The sequence below is a fragment of the Typopeltis vanoorti genome, chromosome 1 (assembly GCF_054136105.1).
Source record: "Typopeltis vanoorti isolate ZY-2024b chromosome 1, IOZ_Tvanoo_1.0, whole genome shotgun sequence".
In the NCBI taxonomy this organism is placed as follows: domain Eukaryota; kingdom Metazoa; phylum Arthropoda; class Arachnida; order Uropygi; family Thelyphonidae; genus Typopeltis; species Typopeltis vanoorti.
In genome coordinates this window covers 183,146,876-183,166,963 of record NC_143549.1, presented here as the reverse complement: position 1 = coordinate 183,166,963, position 20,088 = coordinate 183,146,876, and the positions used below count along the sequence as shown (strand labels likewise).

The following is a 20,088-nucleotide window of genomic DNA, read 5'->3' as shown; positions in this document are numbered from 1 at the left end:
TAGTGTAGTTTGGTTGAAATTGCAGCTCCAGGGCGTCTGCAAAGGCTTCTGCTTTCTCATCATCTCGGTAAACTATGCCTCTTTCTCCATGGATTGGGTGTATGTTGGGGCGGTCGCTGCGAAGGGCTTTAGTCATTTTCCATAATGAGTTGTCTTCGGTGTTTAGGGATCTTAGTTTCCTCTCCCATAGCTGGTTCTTATGGTCTTTGATCGCATATCGGACTAGACTTGTCACCCTGTTTAGCTCTTGTTTATCCTGGGGCAATAGAGTTGCATGGTAGCGACATCTGATCCTGTTTTTGTTGCGGATAAGCTTTAGAATCTCTTCTGTGAGCAGGTTAGCTTGAGCTGGAGCAGTAACGGTAGAGGCTGTTGCAAGGGCAGTTTGGATTGTGCTTTCCAGTTTATTGATCACTGCATCTACTTCTTTTAGTGAGGAGATGGTTGGGACAGGGCCTGTGATGTCATGGAGAGTTGCATTGAGCTTTTTAAAATTTGTGCAGGACTGGTTTGGGATAATTTCTGTTTACCCACCTAGGCTTAATAGAACTGATTTAAGTCAGAGCTGAGATCATTAACAACCTGTAACTGGAATTGGTATGAGGTGTTCCTGAAGTTGACTATATCCAGCACATCAGGTTTGCCCAGCAGTCCGTAGTGTGTTGGTTTGGTAGGACCTGCTATGGTGATGTTTCTTGTCATAGCAAACTTGTGTAGGCTCCTCCCATTGTTGTTGGTGTTTCTACTATTCCACGCTGGATGTTTAGTTTAGTTCTTCTGACATTATTGTTGCTTCATTTGTGTCGAGGAGCTGGGAGAGATCAGCGGCTAGTAGTGGTTTGCTGGGAGGGTTGTAAACAGAATATAGTTTAGTCTACCTGTATTGTTGGTGTGTATCTCAAGTCCAGTTTCTTCCAGGTTTGTGGTCATTATTTTCTTGATCTCATTGTATCTTACGTTTTTTTTTTTTTTGATGAAGATAGCTGTGCCACCCCCCTCTGGCGTTGAGCCTATCATTCCTGAGTAGTGTGTAGCATCTTAGTTTGGGATTATCGTGTGGCCAGAGGTGAGTCTCGTTGATTAAAAGGATGTCCACTCTATAACGTGCAGCAAATTGTTCCAATTCTAGGAGATTGTTTAGTCCATTAGCCTTCCAGAATGTGACCTGTATGGAATTTATTGTGAAGGTCGAATTATCCATTAATGATTTCAAATATGACTTGGGTATTTTTAAGAAATCTGTTTGTATCAGCCTGGTTTGGATTTGATTTGCTAAAATCTGTTAGCATTTCTCCTAAAATGGCGGCAAGCATCGCTGCGGAGTTTTGACTGCTTGGTATAGTTTCTGCCGATTCGGTGTGTGAGGAAACCACTGAGGCGTACGATCTGTTACTTGTAGAAGCTCGCAAAGGGTTTTCTGGTGTAGGAGGTGTAGCATGCTTCTGAGTTGATGGGACTCCTGTTTCTCTAGCTTTAGACAGATTAGATGGATGTGATGAGCAACCTTTGTAGTTTGCCAGGTGCGGCCCACCGCAATTTGCACATTTAGCGGGAGTAGTGCGTGGTTTAGAACATGTATGAGAGGGATGATTGCCTCCACATTTAACGCACTTGTACTCTGCTCTACAAAGCTTCTGCACATGCCCATATTTCTAGCAGCGGTGGCATTGACCTGCAGGTGTCTTCCTTCTGAGAGGTTCTGTCTTAATTACTAGGTTGCAAACAATTTTTAGGTCATATATTTCTCTCTGGTCTTTACTAATTTCTTCTAAAACCAGAGGCATGGGACGTTTGTCTGCACGATACATGTGCGAGACTTTTATAGGTTCTAAGCCTTGTGACTTGAGGTGAGTGGCTATCTCCTCTGATGTTATTGTTTCCACTAGACCTCTAATTACTACCTTTAAGTTTTTCTCGCTTTTTAGCTGGAATGTATGATATGGAATTTTCAGCTTGTCCATAAATTTAGTAAGCCGATGGTAGTCCGATGCTCCTTCTGGTTGAATGCGGACACCTTCATCTGAATTTTTAGCAGAGGTGAACTTGATTTCGGTGTTCTTCATCACCTCTGCTACCGTCGACCATTTGTCTTTAGATCTTAGAATCACTGGTGGAATTCTTTCTTTGGGCTGAGCCGCTGTGTTCCCTGAAGCTGCTCTTTCGATGGGCTGTGCCGATGTGTCCATCTGTGCTATCCTATCTTAGGGCTGAGCCTCTGCTTCCGCTGTTGTTTCAGGTTCTGTAGCAAGAGACGCTTTATGCTTTTTTCTACTGACCACTTGATAGTCTGTAGAGTCATCTGAGTCCATTAGGGGCTGGCTGATAGCTGGCAACATAATCTCCCTGGTGTTATCTTGAGAAGTGCTGGAAAGTGGATCAGGGGGTTGGTAGTCCTCTGATTTGACTTCAGTAATCTGGTGTATGTCTATCCTAACCTACCCTGGTGTATTTCAAACATGTTGGATACCTCCTTAACTCCAAATGGCCAGGAGGTATCCAACATGTTTGAAAACTGCAAGGTTCTTACCTTGAACAAATATAACTGAAAGAATGCTGTGTTGAAGATCACTAACAATCAAAACACACCTATAGATAACAAGCACACACTAGGCAAAAAATAAAACTTCCAAAACTCATGATCTTCCTCCTATGTGCCAGGAGAAATAAGGTGAATGCAGAAGTCATATATATATATATATATATATATATATATATATATATCCCACATACAAGTAGACAAAAGGTGCTTTACCTTATTAATAAAAATCTGGATGAGAGAATGATGTAGAAAATTTTTTACCTTAGGTTTATTGTATGTTAAAGATACCAAGAAATTTTTTACCTGGTTTTACTTTGGCAAGATAATATAAAAGGATCCTTATATATGAGGTTCCTTTTATATTATACAGCTTTATAATTTTGAATAGTTTTTCATTTGATAAGTTGTTCATTGCTTTTTTGAGATTAACAAGACTGAAATAGCATTTCTTGTTATATTCCCATGTTCAACACAGTTTAAGAAATTATATTTCTTCAATTCTGTGTTATACCATAAATAAATAAATCAGCTAATGCCTTTTATTCCCTTATAGGGAGAAGGTGAGGCCTTTTAATCCTATCTAGCTATTGGAGACTGAGTGAGCAGTCAATCTTCATTGGTAGCCATTCAGAGATAGTTGGCCCATATCTATCACTAATTAAATGCAGCACTGGTGAAGAGATAAGCAAACAAGTGCTACCATCTCTTGGTACCTAACCCTAACAGGATATGTTACTGTCTGAAGTAATGTGGGGGTACTATGGTCGATTTTCTTGAGTTTATGGGAGAAAAAACCCTTCTTGTCCGTGCCAGAGATTGACTAACTCGGGAACCAATCGAAGATAGACTTAGAAACAGTTCCTCCAGTCGACTACTAGACTCGAACCTAAGTCTACCTTCGAATTATGGAGGTGCTAACATTGCTTCTACATTAAGATAGTTTTGTGAAAATATTTTAATGAAGTGAAATGTCTTTGTCTTGCTACCCTGGTCTTTCTTGTAGATATTTGAAAGGGTACATAGGGTAATTTGCATCTCCTAATTTACATTAGGTGAAATGAGATGCAAATTCACTTTCTCCACAGATTTGATTACATTTTCCATATAACAGATGGAAATACATTTCATTGGCTTAAAATGTATTTTCTTATTAATGTCAAAAACATTAAAAAAATAAATAAAAAAACTTGTTTTAAAGTGTGATTAGATTTATTATTAATACATATGTGTTTTAATCTAAAGTTGAAATTTATTCCTTCAAATGTCTTTTCAGATTTCTCCTATTAGTGAAGAATCAGAAAAGCTGCAGAATAATACAGAAGTAGTAAAATCATCTAGAACTCAGACTGGAAGTACAGTTGAGGAACAAGTAGTGTAGGTTTTTTTAAGAATGGACTAGGAACTTTTCCCTGCTTGTTTTGCTTGTTGACCATTGTTCTAACTTTTATTCGTATTTGCAATTCAGTCTATAAATCTTACAAAGCCTTACAGTTTCATTCATAGCATGGTTGTTAATTTTTTCTTTTTATTCATATTTAGATGTGTCAAGACAGTGAATGACTTAAATGTTGAACTATTTGCCAGTGATATTCATGTTCCTGACATAATTTTAAATCCAATAATTTGTTTCAGTGGCCACTTACGAGGAAATGCTGAATAAACCTCCATGTAACCTTTTAAAGAATGCAAAGAGAACCAGGATTTCTGACCTAATGTCTAGTCCTCACCTTCATGTGGTGTATACCCTGTTAGCTATATACCAGCATTCTGAACCAACGAGGATAGGCTTGCAATTTGGGATTTAGACAGCCAAATTGTATTCTTCTTGGCTTGGCTGCAAAATGATAGTACAATACAACATGACAGAATTTCATGCTGTCTGGGGAATTGCCAGATTAAACATGGTCCCCATTGTTTTTTGTTGGGGAATCAAGGCAAACAGTGAAACAGCAGCTATAATAAATTTAGTTTAATCCTTTATCCAAGTGTGAGCAAACAAAGTTTGTGCCTGAAAGTATCTTCTGGACTGGGGTCAGGTAGTACAACACCGGGAAACTCGTAGCAAAAAATCTATCTCAGTATCTCCCATAATGCAAAACACATCTCCTTGTGGATATGTATAATGTTATGCATTAAGGGAAGGGCCACTACCCAGACTAGTTTCGACCTTTATTGAGGTCTCTTCAATGGGAGCCAGGCTCAGACGTGGAGATACCAGGCAGAAGCAATAGCGAGGTCAACTTTACCTATAGGAGTTGCCAAAAGGTGTGCCACCTTTTTATTAAATTACTCTGAATTCGAAACAGCAGTTACTGGAACAAAACCCAACTCAGCATCAATAGAGGTCCAAGATTGGTACTTAACATAAGAAGTGGAAAAGAAATAGAATTAGCAGAACAACTGGATAAGTACCAGATCGGCATAGTAGGAGTTACCAAAACAAAGAAGACAAAAACAGGGGAGATCTTTCTAAGCAAAAAATACTAAATACTAGTAATGATCATGGAAAAGGAGTTAACTAGAGTATTCAACACCAAATATGAGCATAATCTTGAATGGATTGTAATATGAAGTAGAATAATGTAGACAAATATCAGGATGAGGAATTGGACAATGAAACTTATTTGTGCCATAGAAGGTTCTGTTAGGAAGATATGAAGGAATATTTTGAGGCATTAGAGAAGGCAGCCAAGAAAGAAAAGGTTTGTCCTTGTTGAGATCTAAACTGTAGAATAGGAAGTGATTACCAGACGGAAATGTTGTGGGAAAATTTGGAGAAAAGAGCAGTGCTAATAATAATAATGGTAAGTACCGGCTGAATTTGTGCTCAGGACATGGACTAGTCATTACTGACACCATGTTCCAACATAAAGATGTGCACAAATTGAAATGGAGAGAAAACACACGAAATATGAAAAATCTTGTTGGCTATGTTATTGTTATTGGCAACATCTTGATGTGAGTTTAGGATGCAAGGATTTGAGATATGAAGTTGATCATTTAGTTTTGAGCAGAATAAAATTTAATATCTTAGAAAAGTGTCTGACAAAAGTCTTGAAATTTTTTTTAAAAGATTTCTTCAAACTTGTAATTTTTTTTAAAAGATTTCTTCAAACTTGTAATTTTTTTTAAAAGATTTCTTCAAACTTGTAAAATTTTAGAAAGAATCAAAGTCGAGCACTTTTAGAAGTGCTCAACTTAGAAGTGAACTGTCCACTCACATATGCAAATATTATTCGAGAAAAAATGAAATTTCGAAAACAACAAAACCTTTCAGATTCAATTAAGACCTTGAAGAAAGCATTGCTTGATTCAGTTTCTCTTTAAAATCAGAACTCAGCAGATTCAGGAAGCTAAAGAGGCAGTCAAGGAAACGAAGAAAGCAGTTGAAAGTGTATGGCAAGTTGGTGAGCATGTGATCTGAGAAAATACAGAGAAAAATGTAAGAAAACAAAGCTTTGTGTAAAATGCTAAACAGATGCCATGGTGAATATGAAAAGCTGCAGGTAGAGGAATTAGCAGTGCATGGGAAATGGTCAAGAAGTATCTAAAGGAAGCTATAACTGCATCTCAGAGTTAGAGAGTAAATCAAATCACAGGGGAGTTAACTGCCAAACTTAAGGCAAATCTGCATGAAAAGAAAATATTGCGGAACCAATATCTGGAGAAATGTGATAACCAGGCACATGAACAGAATTAAAAATATGAAATTAGATTATTTAAAAAAAAAAGTTGGCTGAACAAGCCAAAGGAAATCTGAGAGAATTCTTTCACCATCTACCAAGTTAAAAAATGACCATGAAAATGTACAGGAAACTTAGTAGAAAAGTGTTGAATGTGCAGGAAATAGATGAGTTATTAAGTAATCACTTTGGTAAGGTATACATTCCAGACAGATCATTAGTTTTCTCTTGGTGAATGATGCATAAAGAATCCTGTGACTTATATAAGTTAATTAGCACACATAAACCAAGGTAAGTAACTTTATAAATCCGAACATTAACAGATATTTTATTTTACTCTTGGAAAAAGTTTGCAGTGTGAACTTGCAAACTTTGAAGAATAACAGAAATTTCAATAATAACTCAATTATAAAATGTCTGCAACAGTGGACTCTTTGGGACATAATTGCTAGGACAAACACTATTGAATCATTTAAAAGAAAATTATTTATACAGTTAAGGGTAACAATTTTGAAAACTTTTGGAATAGAAAGGCAGTTAGTTAGGCAAATTATGATTTAGGTTTGGTAGGAATAAACATTCATATTTATATACCGGATTACAACATGACATAAATGTCATGTAATAATCTGGTATTATTCCAAATGATCCTGAGGCTGATGTCAGTTTCACATTGAGTCAGTCCTGAATAAATTCACAGAATTCCTATCCATTGTTTAAAAAGCCATTTACCTCATCATGGTCAAACAGGAAAGTCAGGTGAAAAATTTATTTCAGAACATTAGAGCGTTACTCAGCTCATTAAGCCTCAAACATCTGGATTAGTTGAATGTGAAGCTGACATTAGCCACAGAATGTTTTGGAATAACACCAAATTATTACTTAATATTTGTAAACATGAACGTTCTTAACAAAGTACTAAAACCCTAATACATCAACCAAATCTGAATTGTAATAAATGCCTTTCTATTCTAAAGTTAGAGAAATTGATATCCTTACTTGTATGTAAAATTTTTTATATAATTTTCCATAGTGTATATCCCAGAAATTTCATTACTTCATAATATCAAAAAGATTCCATTGTTATCACATACACTTCACTGTTTAGTTGTATTCAAACATCTATTACTGTTCTTCAGTCCACATTGAAGATGTTTTTAAGATGTAAAATGATGTAATGTTTTAAATTAAAAAAAAAAAAAAAATCCACAATAAAGTAGTATATTGTGGTTTACATGTGTCAGCTAATCCATTAGTTTTTTGAAAGCTGAGGTGACACTAGACACAAAGATAAAGCTGGATTGGGTAGAAGTATTAAAGATATTGCAAGAGTTTAATGCATATATAGCAGTAGGGTTGTGTGAAATATCTTCATGGGTATTACTGAAGGAATGTGTAAATAAGCAATGTTCCTAACCTGGTTGTTTGAGTCTCAACACAAGAATGATTCCTAATGAGTAGGAGGAGGAGGACAAGATAATTCCTCATTATACAGGAGTGGAGCTAGAACATGACACAGCCAAATATAGATCAGTCTATATTTCAGAGTTTCTGAAACTGCATCCATGGGTAGATAGCAATTTGATCCTTGTAGTGGACAGCACTTAAAGTTAGGGTCTTGCTTTAGTAATCTGTTCACATTTTATAACAGTGACAGAAAAAGTGGAGAAGGGAATAGATATACCATGATACTTCTGGATTTTGCCAAGGCATTTCACAGGATTCCACATAGGAAGTTATTATACAAACTCAAGGGACAGGTAGATAAAAATAGGCTTGGGACATGGATAGGAGAGTGCCTGTTATCAGGCATCTGATATGGATGTATGGAGGAGCTCAGCCTAAGAAAATGAGAATGACCAGTGGGATGTCACATAAGGGTTTATGCTTGGTCCACTACTGTTAACATGGTATATTAACAACATTGGAGATGGTCTGGATTGGAACACCCAGTTACATATTAATGATGAAAAGTCTAGTCAGGCATGGTAAGTGACTTACACAATACAAAAACTTTGTAGAGTTTTGTATTGTCAGTTTAATGTAATGCATTTTGAAATGAAGACATGTACACTGAATATTATATTAATGGGTATTTTCCACAGTTGTTTAAAGCTAGAAACCTACAAATGATGGTAGACAGTGAGTCAGAAACCACATTCTAAGGTTAGAGACCACAAAGTTAAGTCATCTTCATCACTGCAATTATCATAGGATGATAACTGCACTGTAAAAAAAAAAACATTAATGTATAAGTTTAAGGAGGTTATTCTTCCAATTTAACATAGCTTTCACAAGACATCTGCACTCCTGTACTCATAAATGGTCATTTGAGTTCCATGGAAATTAGGAAAGAACCAGTGCTACATAACCAAGATAATATGTAGCCTATGGAATTTTGCACATGATGATAAACTGAAGAAATGTGGGAGCTTGAGAAATAAGAGGAGCGAAGAATATAATAGGGAAAAAAAGGGAATCTTACAGTCTTCAGGTGAAATATACTTAACCCCTTAACGTACCAATTAAAAATCAGAAAGCGGTCATTTTTCTGCGAGTTTTGGGCGAGGGTGATTTGTTGGATCAAATTCGTTGTATTTATATGTGAAACCAAAATTCGAAATCAATTTGCTGCAATAAACAAAAGAATAAACTGCAATGTCACAGACGTCTTTGTATGTTAAGGGGTTAATATTTTGTGTGTTTAATGAATTTCAAACAGTTAATTGTATACAATAATTTATTTCTCTTTGTTTATAAATATAATCTTGTGTTTATTTGAAAAGCTGATGTGCCTTTTTTTTTTTTTTTTTTTTTTCCATATTTGAATAAAGAAAATGTAGTCTTGAAATTTCATGATAAATTAAAATCCAGTGAACATTCTCAAGAGTTATATTAAATACCAATCAACAAAGAATCAAGTGACATTATCTGTTTTAATTAAAAGAACAACTATAGCCAAAATAATGTTTTTAGACTGAACTGGGAAAAATAACTACAAATTCCATTTGTTCATAGATTGTATTCAAAAAAAAAAAAAAGAGAGAGAGAGAGATTTTTGTTCTGTCATTCACTCTTCATTGATACAAAACCACAATTCTTTTTCTCTTCTGCCTTTAAAGTATTACATAATATATGAATGAGCCTTATTATCAGTCATTAATTGCATTTAAATAGATTATGCACATGCACACACAATGTTGCTAAAAGTGTCCTGACACCCCATAGGCCAGCCTGGTTGGCAGAGTGGTTAGCATTCCGGTTCTCCAACCGACAGGTTGCAGACTTGAATCCTGCTGTGGGATTCAAATTGTGTACCGCTGTCCTTCCACCATTAAAATAATCTTTCTTGTCCTTCCACCATTAAAAATCATAAATCATCATTGCACATCCCATAGCTCTACATTGCCTTGCTTGTATAATGAAGATACATGTTTGCAAATGTTATATAAGCATAGGCATGTGGGAATTAGCAGTGTAGGCATTCTTTGTCATCAGGATCAGTGGACAAAAGGAGTTGAGTCTGTTCTAACTTGATAAGAGAGTCAGAGCTCACAAGTTTGGTCATTCAGTATGAGGGATTTCTACTACATTGCACGTGTTCCAGTCTACTGTCAGTGAGGGTATCATCATGTGGAAATGTGATTTCACATTTCCAGATCTTATACAGGAATGTCACTGATGCCTACCATGACATTTTGGACAGTTCCATTCTTCCCACTCTGTAGCAAGAAACTGATAAATCGGAACGGGCAAACTCTGAAGTCTGTTGTCACAATAAATTGTCAATCAGCCTTAGCAACCATCGTAAACGACTTCTGCATGAGCTCTGGAACAGGTGACAGAACTATTTGCTGGGAGGTATTTGTTCCCCTCGAGTTTCATGGTCATGCTGTGGCTCACAAGCCCTTGATTACACCTGACCAATACTCAGTGTCATCTGAAATGGTGCAAATAACACTGTCATTGGACTGTGAAGCAATGAATCGCCATACATGATCTGGCAATTCAATGGATGTGTCTGGACCTGGCAGATGCCTGGTGAATGATATTTACAGGAATGTCTTGTATCAACCAACATTTGGATGCAGTAGCGTGGTCTGGGGTGATTTGAATTGAATCCAATTGGGCTTTGTGTCCAAGTCTTTAAACACTGATGCCTATCATGACATTTTGGACAATTCCATTCTTCCCACTCTGTTGCAACAGTTTGGAATAGGCCCTTTCCTGTATCAGCATGATAATGCACCTGCTCACAAAGCAAGGGCCAAAACAAAGTTCCGTGGTTTGAAGACATGGAGGTGGAAGAACTAAACTGGCCAGCCCAATCCCTGACCTCAGCGCTGTTGAACACCTTTGGGATGAGCTGGAGCAAAGGTTGCATGCCAGACCTACTCACCCAACTAATACTCATCAACTGTTTGCCATAGTACAGGAGGAATGGAAATGAATTCTAGCAGCAGTTTACAAGAACTTAGTGGAGAACCTACCCTGAAGGGTAATGGCTGTAATAACAGTGGTAGGAGGCCCGACCTCATATTGAGAGTAATGCTGTAGCAATGGGAAATATAAACATTTGCTGTCTGGACACTTTTGGCAACATAGTGTATATATTAACCTGTTGAAAATGCAGTTACCTACTAATAACGTGTGTATTTTCATTTATTATTTTTTTTTTTTAAATTAGAATGTTGGATGGAGTTGAACATGAAGGTAATGGAACAGAAGTTGTAACTGACAGTCCAATAAAGAGAATAACAAATTTGTTACACCTGTCTCACGGTAAGCTGACAGATGGAAATTACACTAAAAGTACGTAATTTTCTTCTGCATTCATTTTAGTTCTTTTTTGAGATGTAAGGATCCATTATTGTTGTTGTTGCATAGCATTTTGTACCATCAGCTATATTACTATATTACTTGCAAATATCCTAACATGGGAAGAAATGGGTCACAGACAAACAAATCTCACATAGCAGTGTGTTACCTGTTGGTAAAGGAGGTGCCAAGTAAAAAATTTTAAAGCAGTATATCATAAACTGCATTCTCACTCCAAGACAAAGGTACTAACAAGTTATATTACAAGAAACTGACAGAATTTTCATGATTTACTGGTGTATGTCCTTAAATGGAAGGCGAGTCGATAATCCAACAGAGTATTTCTTTGTTAGGTTTCTTTTAACAGATTTCTTCCAGACAATATGTATATTGTCTTACTTGGATCTTTTTTTCTTGCCATTTTCTCTTTTCATTTCCCATTTTATGGTTCAGAGTTAATCATAATAATGTCCCACTATTTTGTGATATCTTCATTTTTAATGTGGTTCTGCCATTGGCAACATCTGTTCTTTCCTAATTTTTCTCAGGATTACGAAAGGGGGAATGGGTCTGGAAATTTCTGAACACCTAGAACAAAAATGATATTAAAGCAACTGATATAACCACAAGAAAGAACATAACGAGGATATAAGTACATAAGTTACCATCATAACTCTGTTACTAATATGTTCTTTCTTGTGATTATGAATGTATGAGGTAACTTTTTAGTTGGTTTAATATCATTTTTGTTCTAGGTGTTTATCAGAACTTTCCAGACCCCCCCCCCCCCCACCTTGTATGTCCTGGGAAAAATTAAGAAAGAGATAAGAAAAGAATTTTGTATATGTGGTCACCATTGTTTGATTGTTTAATTTTTAAATAAACTCTCAGATCCTTATTTTAAAATTGATTTGAACATTATCTACTATTTTTATTGATTTTTGATTATTTCTCTTAGGTGGCTCTCAACTTGTTCTATTATCCTCTCCTCATGTTGTTTACTATCTCTGCTAAGAATTATGCCTGAGGAATAAAATATTTTTTTTTTTTTTTTTTTTTTTTTTTTTTTACCTGGTTCACACACGAAAGGCCACAAACCTATAGCACACTAGTGCTGTGGGGAGGGGGGGGGAGAGGAATAGAAGAAAGGAAGAGACTTCCATAGGACAGAAGTAGATGGAATAAAAGAGGAACCAGTGAAATTGGTTTTGTGAGTTTTAAGATGGACTGTAAATGGGTGATGGTTATCAGTGGCTCTTGTTTTCATGATTTTGGAGAAGAGTGGAAGAACAATAGTGGCCAATTCAACAGAGCACTGTCCGTGAAAGTAGCAGTTTGTAGCTATGGTGTAATAAATTTGTAGAAGAGGCACAAGGCAGAATCTGAACATTGTGAGAGAGGGATCGTTAATTAGTCGGATTGCCCTCTTCTGGATAGAATCAAGCAATCTTAGAGAGGATTTTGGTGCACCACCCCAAATATATTCATTGGATGGGTAGATTTGGGCTTTATACAAAGCCCAAATCTACCCAGCTACTAACTCTATACAGAGTTAGTAGCTGTGAAGGTGTGAAGTAGTGTCATGCAAAAAAGTATGCAAAGTTTTTTTGATGGCTTCAGAAGCTGTAGTTGAAATAGGGTTGTGCCAGGAAAGATCAAAGGTGCAAGTCAGTCCAAAAGAGAATTACTGAAGGTAGGAGGGATGCAAGCTTTTTCTTATGAGAGATCAGGCAGAATTGAGTTCTAGTGGTATTGAAGTTTATCCCACTGGGGCAAGGACAACCTTGCACCACTGGGATATAGCTTGGAGATCTGAGTTCAGGTCTCCAAGTCATGGTAGATCTTGAGGATTCCAATATTTGAGCACTAACACATTTGTGATATGAAAAGGAGGAATGGAATGTATTGTCATCAGCAAAGCTATGGATAAGACTGAAGTAGAGCAGGTCATTTGTGTATACAAGGGGAAGAGAGTGGGCGAAAGAACAGAACACTGGGGTACTCCTGCATTGCTGCAGAAATCTGAAGAGGTAAGCCATCCACCATAACTCGTAGTGAACAACCAGCGATCCAGTGGGGAAGGCACACCATATGATGGCAGTTTGGTAAGTAGGCCCTGTGCCAAACCCAATCATATGCCTTTGAAATGTCAAGGGCAACCATGTGAGTTTCTCTAAATCTCTCCTTGGCTGACTTTCATAGGTGGGTGGTGAAAGCGAGATCAGCTGTTTATTACGAGTGACAGAATCCGTACTGCTAATCACTGTTAATTCTATGTTTCTTAATGGTTCGAGAGTTGGCTGTTGATGACCTCTGTAATTTTTGAGAGAACAGAAGTGAGAACAATTGGATGGTAGTTCATTGGTTGACTTTTATCGCTTTTCTTTAAGATGGGCTGGATGCGGACCTGTTTCTATGTTGTCGGATAAATGCCAGTTGAATATGGAAACAGGTAAGTCAGGAAGTAACTGTAATCAGGTAAGTGACGTTGCTTATAAAAAGAGGATGTTATTTGTTATGGTAACTATGATAAAACATGCTATTGATGAGCAAGTTATAACTTCGAGTTTTCCCAGAGCAAAAATTAAGAATATAAAGGAAGCAATTTAAAAAACAGAAAAAAGTAAATGAGATCGTAATTGTAGTAGGTACTAATGACTTAAGTAGCAATAAGTTCAGTATGAGAAAAAACATGAAAGGATTGTTGGAAGAGACTAGAGTGATGGGTGAGAAAGTGAAAATCATCAGTATATTATCTGGATGTGATAAAAATAAATTAAAAAGAAGGGCTATGATGGCAAACAATTCGATGTGGAGAAGAAATGGATGCGAGTTTTTGGATGTGTGGAGTGAGTTTGGAGAGAAGATTGGATTTGTATATGAGGGATGGCCTACACCTGAATGTGTTTGGTATCAGGAGTCTTAAAAAACTAATAACTGGTATGAGACTAACACAGACAGTCAGGGAAACTAAATTATAAAGGAAGGAATGGTGAGAATGTGAGTGTAAGAGCGACAATGTTACATAATTGTATTAATGATGGGAATGGGCTTTATCATGGAAATGTTGACAAGGAGAAAACGATTTTGACTTTGTGTTTGTCGAGTTCGGACCCATAAAATGTGTGCAAAGATGTCTAAGGCACTAGAGAAGAATAGAGATTTGCAAGTTGTTCAGCTGTGTCATGCAGTCATCCAATATTTAATGATATTGGATGACTTGAATCCAGTTAGAGTTGAGACTTATGATTCCATTCCTTCCTATGTTAGTAGTACTGCTACTAACAGTATTTCATGTGGCAGTGAGTTTGAAGCCATCTAGTGTGAGGGGGAAATCTAACAAGATCAATTACATAGTGGGGTGGTGTTACAGATCTGGTGGATCAGTTGCTAGTGATGAAGAAATGCATCATCAAATAGAAAAGATGAATGCAAAAAAGAGTAATCATAAAAGGAGACCTTAATTATCCAAATAATGATTGGCTAGCAGTAAAATCTCATGAGAAGAATGAAAATTAATTTATTAAGCTGTTGGGGGACAACTTCCTCAGTCAGCCAGCATGTGACAGAAGGAACTCTGGGTCAAAGAGTGTTAGATTTGATTATGGTGTCAGAGGGCGTTTTAGTTAAAGACGTAACTATTCTGCCTCCGGTTGGTTACAGTGATCATTGTACTCACTTGGAAGGTGACTAAGATTGTGAATGTTCCATTCAGAAAAGATTGCATGCTGAACTACAAAGCAGGAAATTATGACCAACTGAGGTGTATACTGAGTTCAGTGGAATGGGTGTTTCGGAATGGGAAGAATATCGACAGTCCATGGGAAGCATTTAAACAATACTTAAATGATGCGAGATCAGAATGTGTGAGAGTTCAAAGAATAAATAGGGTAGGAGTCAAATGGATGTGTAATCTTATTAAGTAAGAGATTTGTGAGAAAAGGATGATGTGGAAGGAATACTGTGTGCATAAGAATGATGTTCGTTATGAAAATTATAAGCAGCATGCTAGAATAATCACAACTGTTGTATGGAAAACAAAGTCTGAGTATGAAAAGAAACTGGCTCTGCATGCTAAAGACAACTCGCAAGAATTCTATCGATATGCTGCAAGTAAAAGAAAGAATGAATATGAAAGAATAACTCTTCTAAATGCAGATGGCACGAGGGTAACAGATGCAGAAGAGATTGTCCAACTAATGAGTGCGCAATTTGTTAAAAGCTAGAGACCTGGTGTGTAAAACATTGAGCTCATTGTTACCTCTTCACTGGTTGAAAAAACAGGTGTATGAGGATGAGGTATTAGAGTTGTTGCACAAACTGAATAAGAATTCAACAATAGCAGCTGTTGGGATATCAGCACTTGTACTAAAAGTGTATGCAGCTGAACTGGCTGTTCCTTTGACCAGACTGTTTGATACGAGTCTCAGAACAGAGAAGATTCTGCAGGAATGGAAAGAATGTATATTAATTCCATTGCGCAAGGGTAGTGCAAAGACCTATGTATCCAATTATCAACCAATTAGTATCTCAGGAGTGGTGATGAAGATTTTGGAAAATTGGTTAGGACTCTCATTCAGAAATGGGTTGACAGTGAATCTCTACTTTGCAATCAGCTACATGGGTTTACTAAGAGAAAGTCATGTTTTAGCAACTAGCCCACATTTTATAACAATGTTACCATTGAGCTAGACAAAGAGAATGGATACACCATGATACTTTTGTATTTTACTAAGGCTTTCGACAGAATACAGCATGATAGATTGTTGTATAAACTGGAGAATATGGGTTTGGATTATAGAATATTAGCATGGATAAGAGGATGGCTGACTGACAGATATCAAAAAGTGGTATATGGGGGATGTGAGTCTGCAAGATTTAACCAGTGGTGTACCACAAGGATCAGTGCTTAGTCCACTGTTATTCAATCTGTACATTAATGATATTGGAAAGGATTTGACAAGTGACATACATTTGATGATGATGATGCAAAGATAGGTAGGGAAATCAGGAAAGCTGCTGATATGCAGTATTTGCAGATTGATTTGAATAGGCTGGAATTGTGGGCATGGGAAAATGGGTGTCAGTTCAATGTGAGTAAATGTAAAGTCATTCACTTTGGCATGATTAGATATCCAATGTCGTATTATATTGGTGGGATTATGCTAGAAGAAAATCATGAGGCTAGGGATCTTGGAGTGTTAGTAGATAGGAAGTTGAAGTTCAGAGGCCATAGTAGCAAAGATTGCAAATACAACTCAAAAGATAATTGCAGTGCTGAAACAAACTTTCACATGTAAAGATAAGAATGCCATTTTGCTTCTTTACAAATCTTTGATAAGACCACACTTGGACTATTGTGCACAGGTCTGCTTCCTTGGTTTCTGTTGTGATTCTGATATAGTGGAGAGAGAGAGTGCAAAGGAGAGCATTAAAAATTATATCAGGATTGTAAAATACTGATTATGAAGACAGTGTGTGAATTTGTAGACTGCAGCCACTAGCAAACAGGAGAAAGAGGAGGTGATATGATTGAGACTTACAAACTTCTGAAAGGTTCATACAGGATTTCAGTTGATGGAATTTTTCAATTTATGGAGGTTGGGGAAAGGAAAAGAGGGAATCCTTAGAAGCTGAGAATGAATGCCACTAAGAAGGGTAGGGCTAGATTTTTCTCTCATAGGGTTGTGCTTGATTGGAATGGATTGCCATTGGATGTTGAGTGCAAGCAGTGTGAATGAATTCAAGAATATGTATGATAGCTGGTGTATGTAGCATGTGGCCTCCTTTGATGAGTCTCCTTACTCCCTGGAGGTCTCTCTTAATAATAATAGTAATAATAGGATAGATTGAAGAGGTGATACAGAATAGGTGTTATTTCTGGGTCACAATTTTTTAACACAATAGGCGGGATACCATCAGAACCAGATACCTTGTTTTTGTTCAGATTATTAAGGATTCTGCTGATTTTTGGATTTCTCTTTGTCAGAAGACTATGGGAGACATGAAGGATGTCATTCTTTGTGGAGTGGAGGGAACTTTTCCCAGATCATGAATGCAGGAATTGGAAGAGAAGAGTGATGCAAGTAAGTTGACCTTGTCTTTTGTTTAGGTGACTACATTACCATCTGAATGAGAGAGTGGTAGAAACCTGGATGGGCAGAAGTTGCACCAAATGGAAAGGAACCAGAAAGAGTGACTCATTTGGACAGGAGGCTATTTTTTTCAGCATTTGGATCTTTCAAAGTCTGCCTTGTACTTGGTGATGATACAACTGTTGCAGGCTTCAGTATAGGCAGAGAGGGTAGTTTTGGTCTTGAACTGATTGTGATAAGCAGAAGTATTTTCTTTTGCAGCATTGGCATACTTTTTTGAGAACCAAGGCTTGGATGGTGGCTGAACATTTGGACTGGAATGGGGGATTGAAAGCCTTCATTCCTGTGAGGATGATTTCTGTTATTCAGTCTGAGCAGATGTTTGATCAGAAGAACTGAAGCAATAGTCAGACCATGGGAAGGAGGAATAGAAGTCACAGAGGTCCTCCCAGTTGGCACCCTTGTAGTGCCAAAGGACACCAGACTGTGAACTGGTGGGTGCAACAATGAGACTTGTATGAGGTTGTGGTCCAAGAGCAGAATCGCCAACCACAGTATACCTGGAAGTGGGAGCTTGTTAGGAAGAGGTCAAGTGTGTTGGCAGATTGGAGGGGGGGGGGGGAATTGTCTTGTATTCTGGTGGGAAGATTGATGATCTTGATCTAAGATAAGTCATTGCAAACACCTCAGCTGAGATTTGTAGCAGATTTAACAATGTAATATTTGCATAGAATAGTAACAGTCTTTAGCCAAATTATATATTGATGTCCAAACAGATTTGATATCAGTTTCCTTAATGATTGAAGTTCATGATCTGTGTGGAAATGATTTATAATCCTGCCTTACACCTTATGCCTTTTTAACAACAAAACTTAAATAGGGATCCTTGTTATGCTTCCATTATTTTTCAATTGTATGTTGTAAAGTAAAAATTGTATCTTGGTACAAGACTACTATTTGGTCAACATCCCACTTATTCATCAATTTTCATCTTCTGTGATTTTTTTTTTAACCTTTTTGGTGTACTTAGTCTATTGTATTAGTCTATAAAAACAGAAATAAAAAATTTTATTTCCATTTTTTATAGAACTATACTCCAATTAGATAGTTCATCCTTCTGACCTAGCCTTCTAAGTTATGTAGCATGGCCACTAAAATTTTTATACCCTACATATTCAAGCATTTTTAGTTGATCATCACCATATCAGCTGCTTTTCCACATATCACATTTCTGATGGCTTTTTCTACTCCAAATATTAAAATATACTAATGAATACCTGAAAATTTTCAAGTAAGTGACAGAACAAGAGTTCCTTCACCTCTTACCCTTCCTTATTTAATCATATTTCTGAGGAATTCTTCAGACATATAGTGTGTATTTATCCTCACTTTTTTTATAACTATTATTTTTCAAGAAATTACAACGTATGTTGAATATTAATTATAATAACTTTAATTAATACTTCCTATATTTTGGCAACATTGCATTACTGTCATCGGGGATCGCAAATGATATGTGCATGCAGACACTAACATTGGGTAAATGAAGTAAATTAAAAAATAATCAGTATTATTTTTGTTTTTGACCGTTTGTGGCAAATTTTGTTTTGGGAGACCATCAGCCTTCATTCTATACTTTGTCATTTAGTTTGGGTTGTGTTGAAAGCAACATATCTTTTCACTTGTAACGGTCTATTTCATTAAGTCTAAGTTAGTTTCAGCACTTCGTTGAGTTCTGCACAGTTTTCCTTTCATTCTCCTGTTTCATTGTCAGTTAATACATATAGTACAAACTACACAATTGTTCATTTTCTTAAAATTTTAGGTAATAATTTGAAAAATTATTTCCTTACTAAACACACAGATTTCCCAAAATCATTTCTGAGCATTAGTTGCTGAGATTTCCTGAACTTTTTATTTTAACTACTGTTTTTGATGGCCCACATGTTTATCATCTAATGATTTTGTATCACTGCAGGAATTTTTATAACATGCATGATACACTTATCACCATAAATTTGCTTATCATTTTCATGTTTCTGTAGAACTTTTATCAGATTAACACAAAACTTGATATTGGCTATTTGTTCTATTTTAATTTTACAACATAAACACACCAGGCACATATTTTAGATGTCATAACTTTTTAACATGATGGACACGAATAATGACAATGTACATACTGATCCAGAAACAATCTTTTAAACAATATGTACTTTCACTAGATGATGTGATTAGTAGGAGTTTTACAACACCAGCATGTATCTTTGTAGGGAACTTCCCCCCCCCCCCCCCCCCCATCTTCTCTGTCTAAGTTAGTCGATGTTTTCTTCAAGTTTTTTCACTCAGTCTCTATAATACAATTCTTTTTTCAATTCTATATTTGGCATCTGAAAGTTGTTCAGAACTTGAAGTCTATATTTTTCTTTCCACTGTGATATTTATTTTGATCCTGCTCAACATTAGATGACGGTTTCCTATTTCAAATCCCCAATACACTATATCCTTCCAAAGCAATCTCAACAGTACTTCAGATGATTTCTTGATGTTTTTTGTGTGTTCTCTTAACATTAATTATGAATTTTTATATTAAACATATCAGTAAAGGAAGAATTAGCTACAGCATTCAGCACTAAATTTGAAAATAAACTTCTTAAATGGCAGGCAATTTCAAAATGGGAAATTAGACAGTAAGATTTATTTTTGCATATAGTTCCATAGAAGGTTCTACTAAGGTAGTTCGAGTGGAGAAATTTTTTACGTTATTAGAGAAAGAAGGCAGCTGTTATAAAGAAGGAAAAGCTGTTCTTGTGGAAGATCTACACAAATTAGGAAATGAATACCAGATATATATAGAGAAATTTCTTGGGAAAATTTGAAGAAAAGCACAAAACTAATAACACTGGTAAATACTTCCTAGATTTCTGTTTCAAGGCATGACCAGTCATTATTA

General features: G+C 36.4%; 1 protein-coding gene across 3 annotated transcripts in view; it reads left to right on the top strand.

Annotated features, from left to right (window-relative positions):
- The window catches only part of LOC150110691 (syntaxin-6-like), a 136,023-nt gene that overhangs the window by 106,620 nt on the left and 9,315 nt on the right, over positions 1-20,088 (top strand). For 2 of the 3 annotated variants that reach the window (XM_090395680.1, XM_090395662.1), the window contains 2 exons: positions 3,813-3,913; positions 10,910-11,034. In XM_090395680.1, the coding sequence (XP_090251806.1) occupies positions 3,813-3,913; positions 10,910-11,034 (226 nt within the window). The remainder of the gene's footprint in view (positions 1-3,812; positions 3,914-10,909; positions 11,035-20,088) is intronic. The other variant, XM_090395671.1, reaches the window with a different exon arrangement.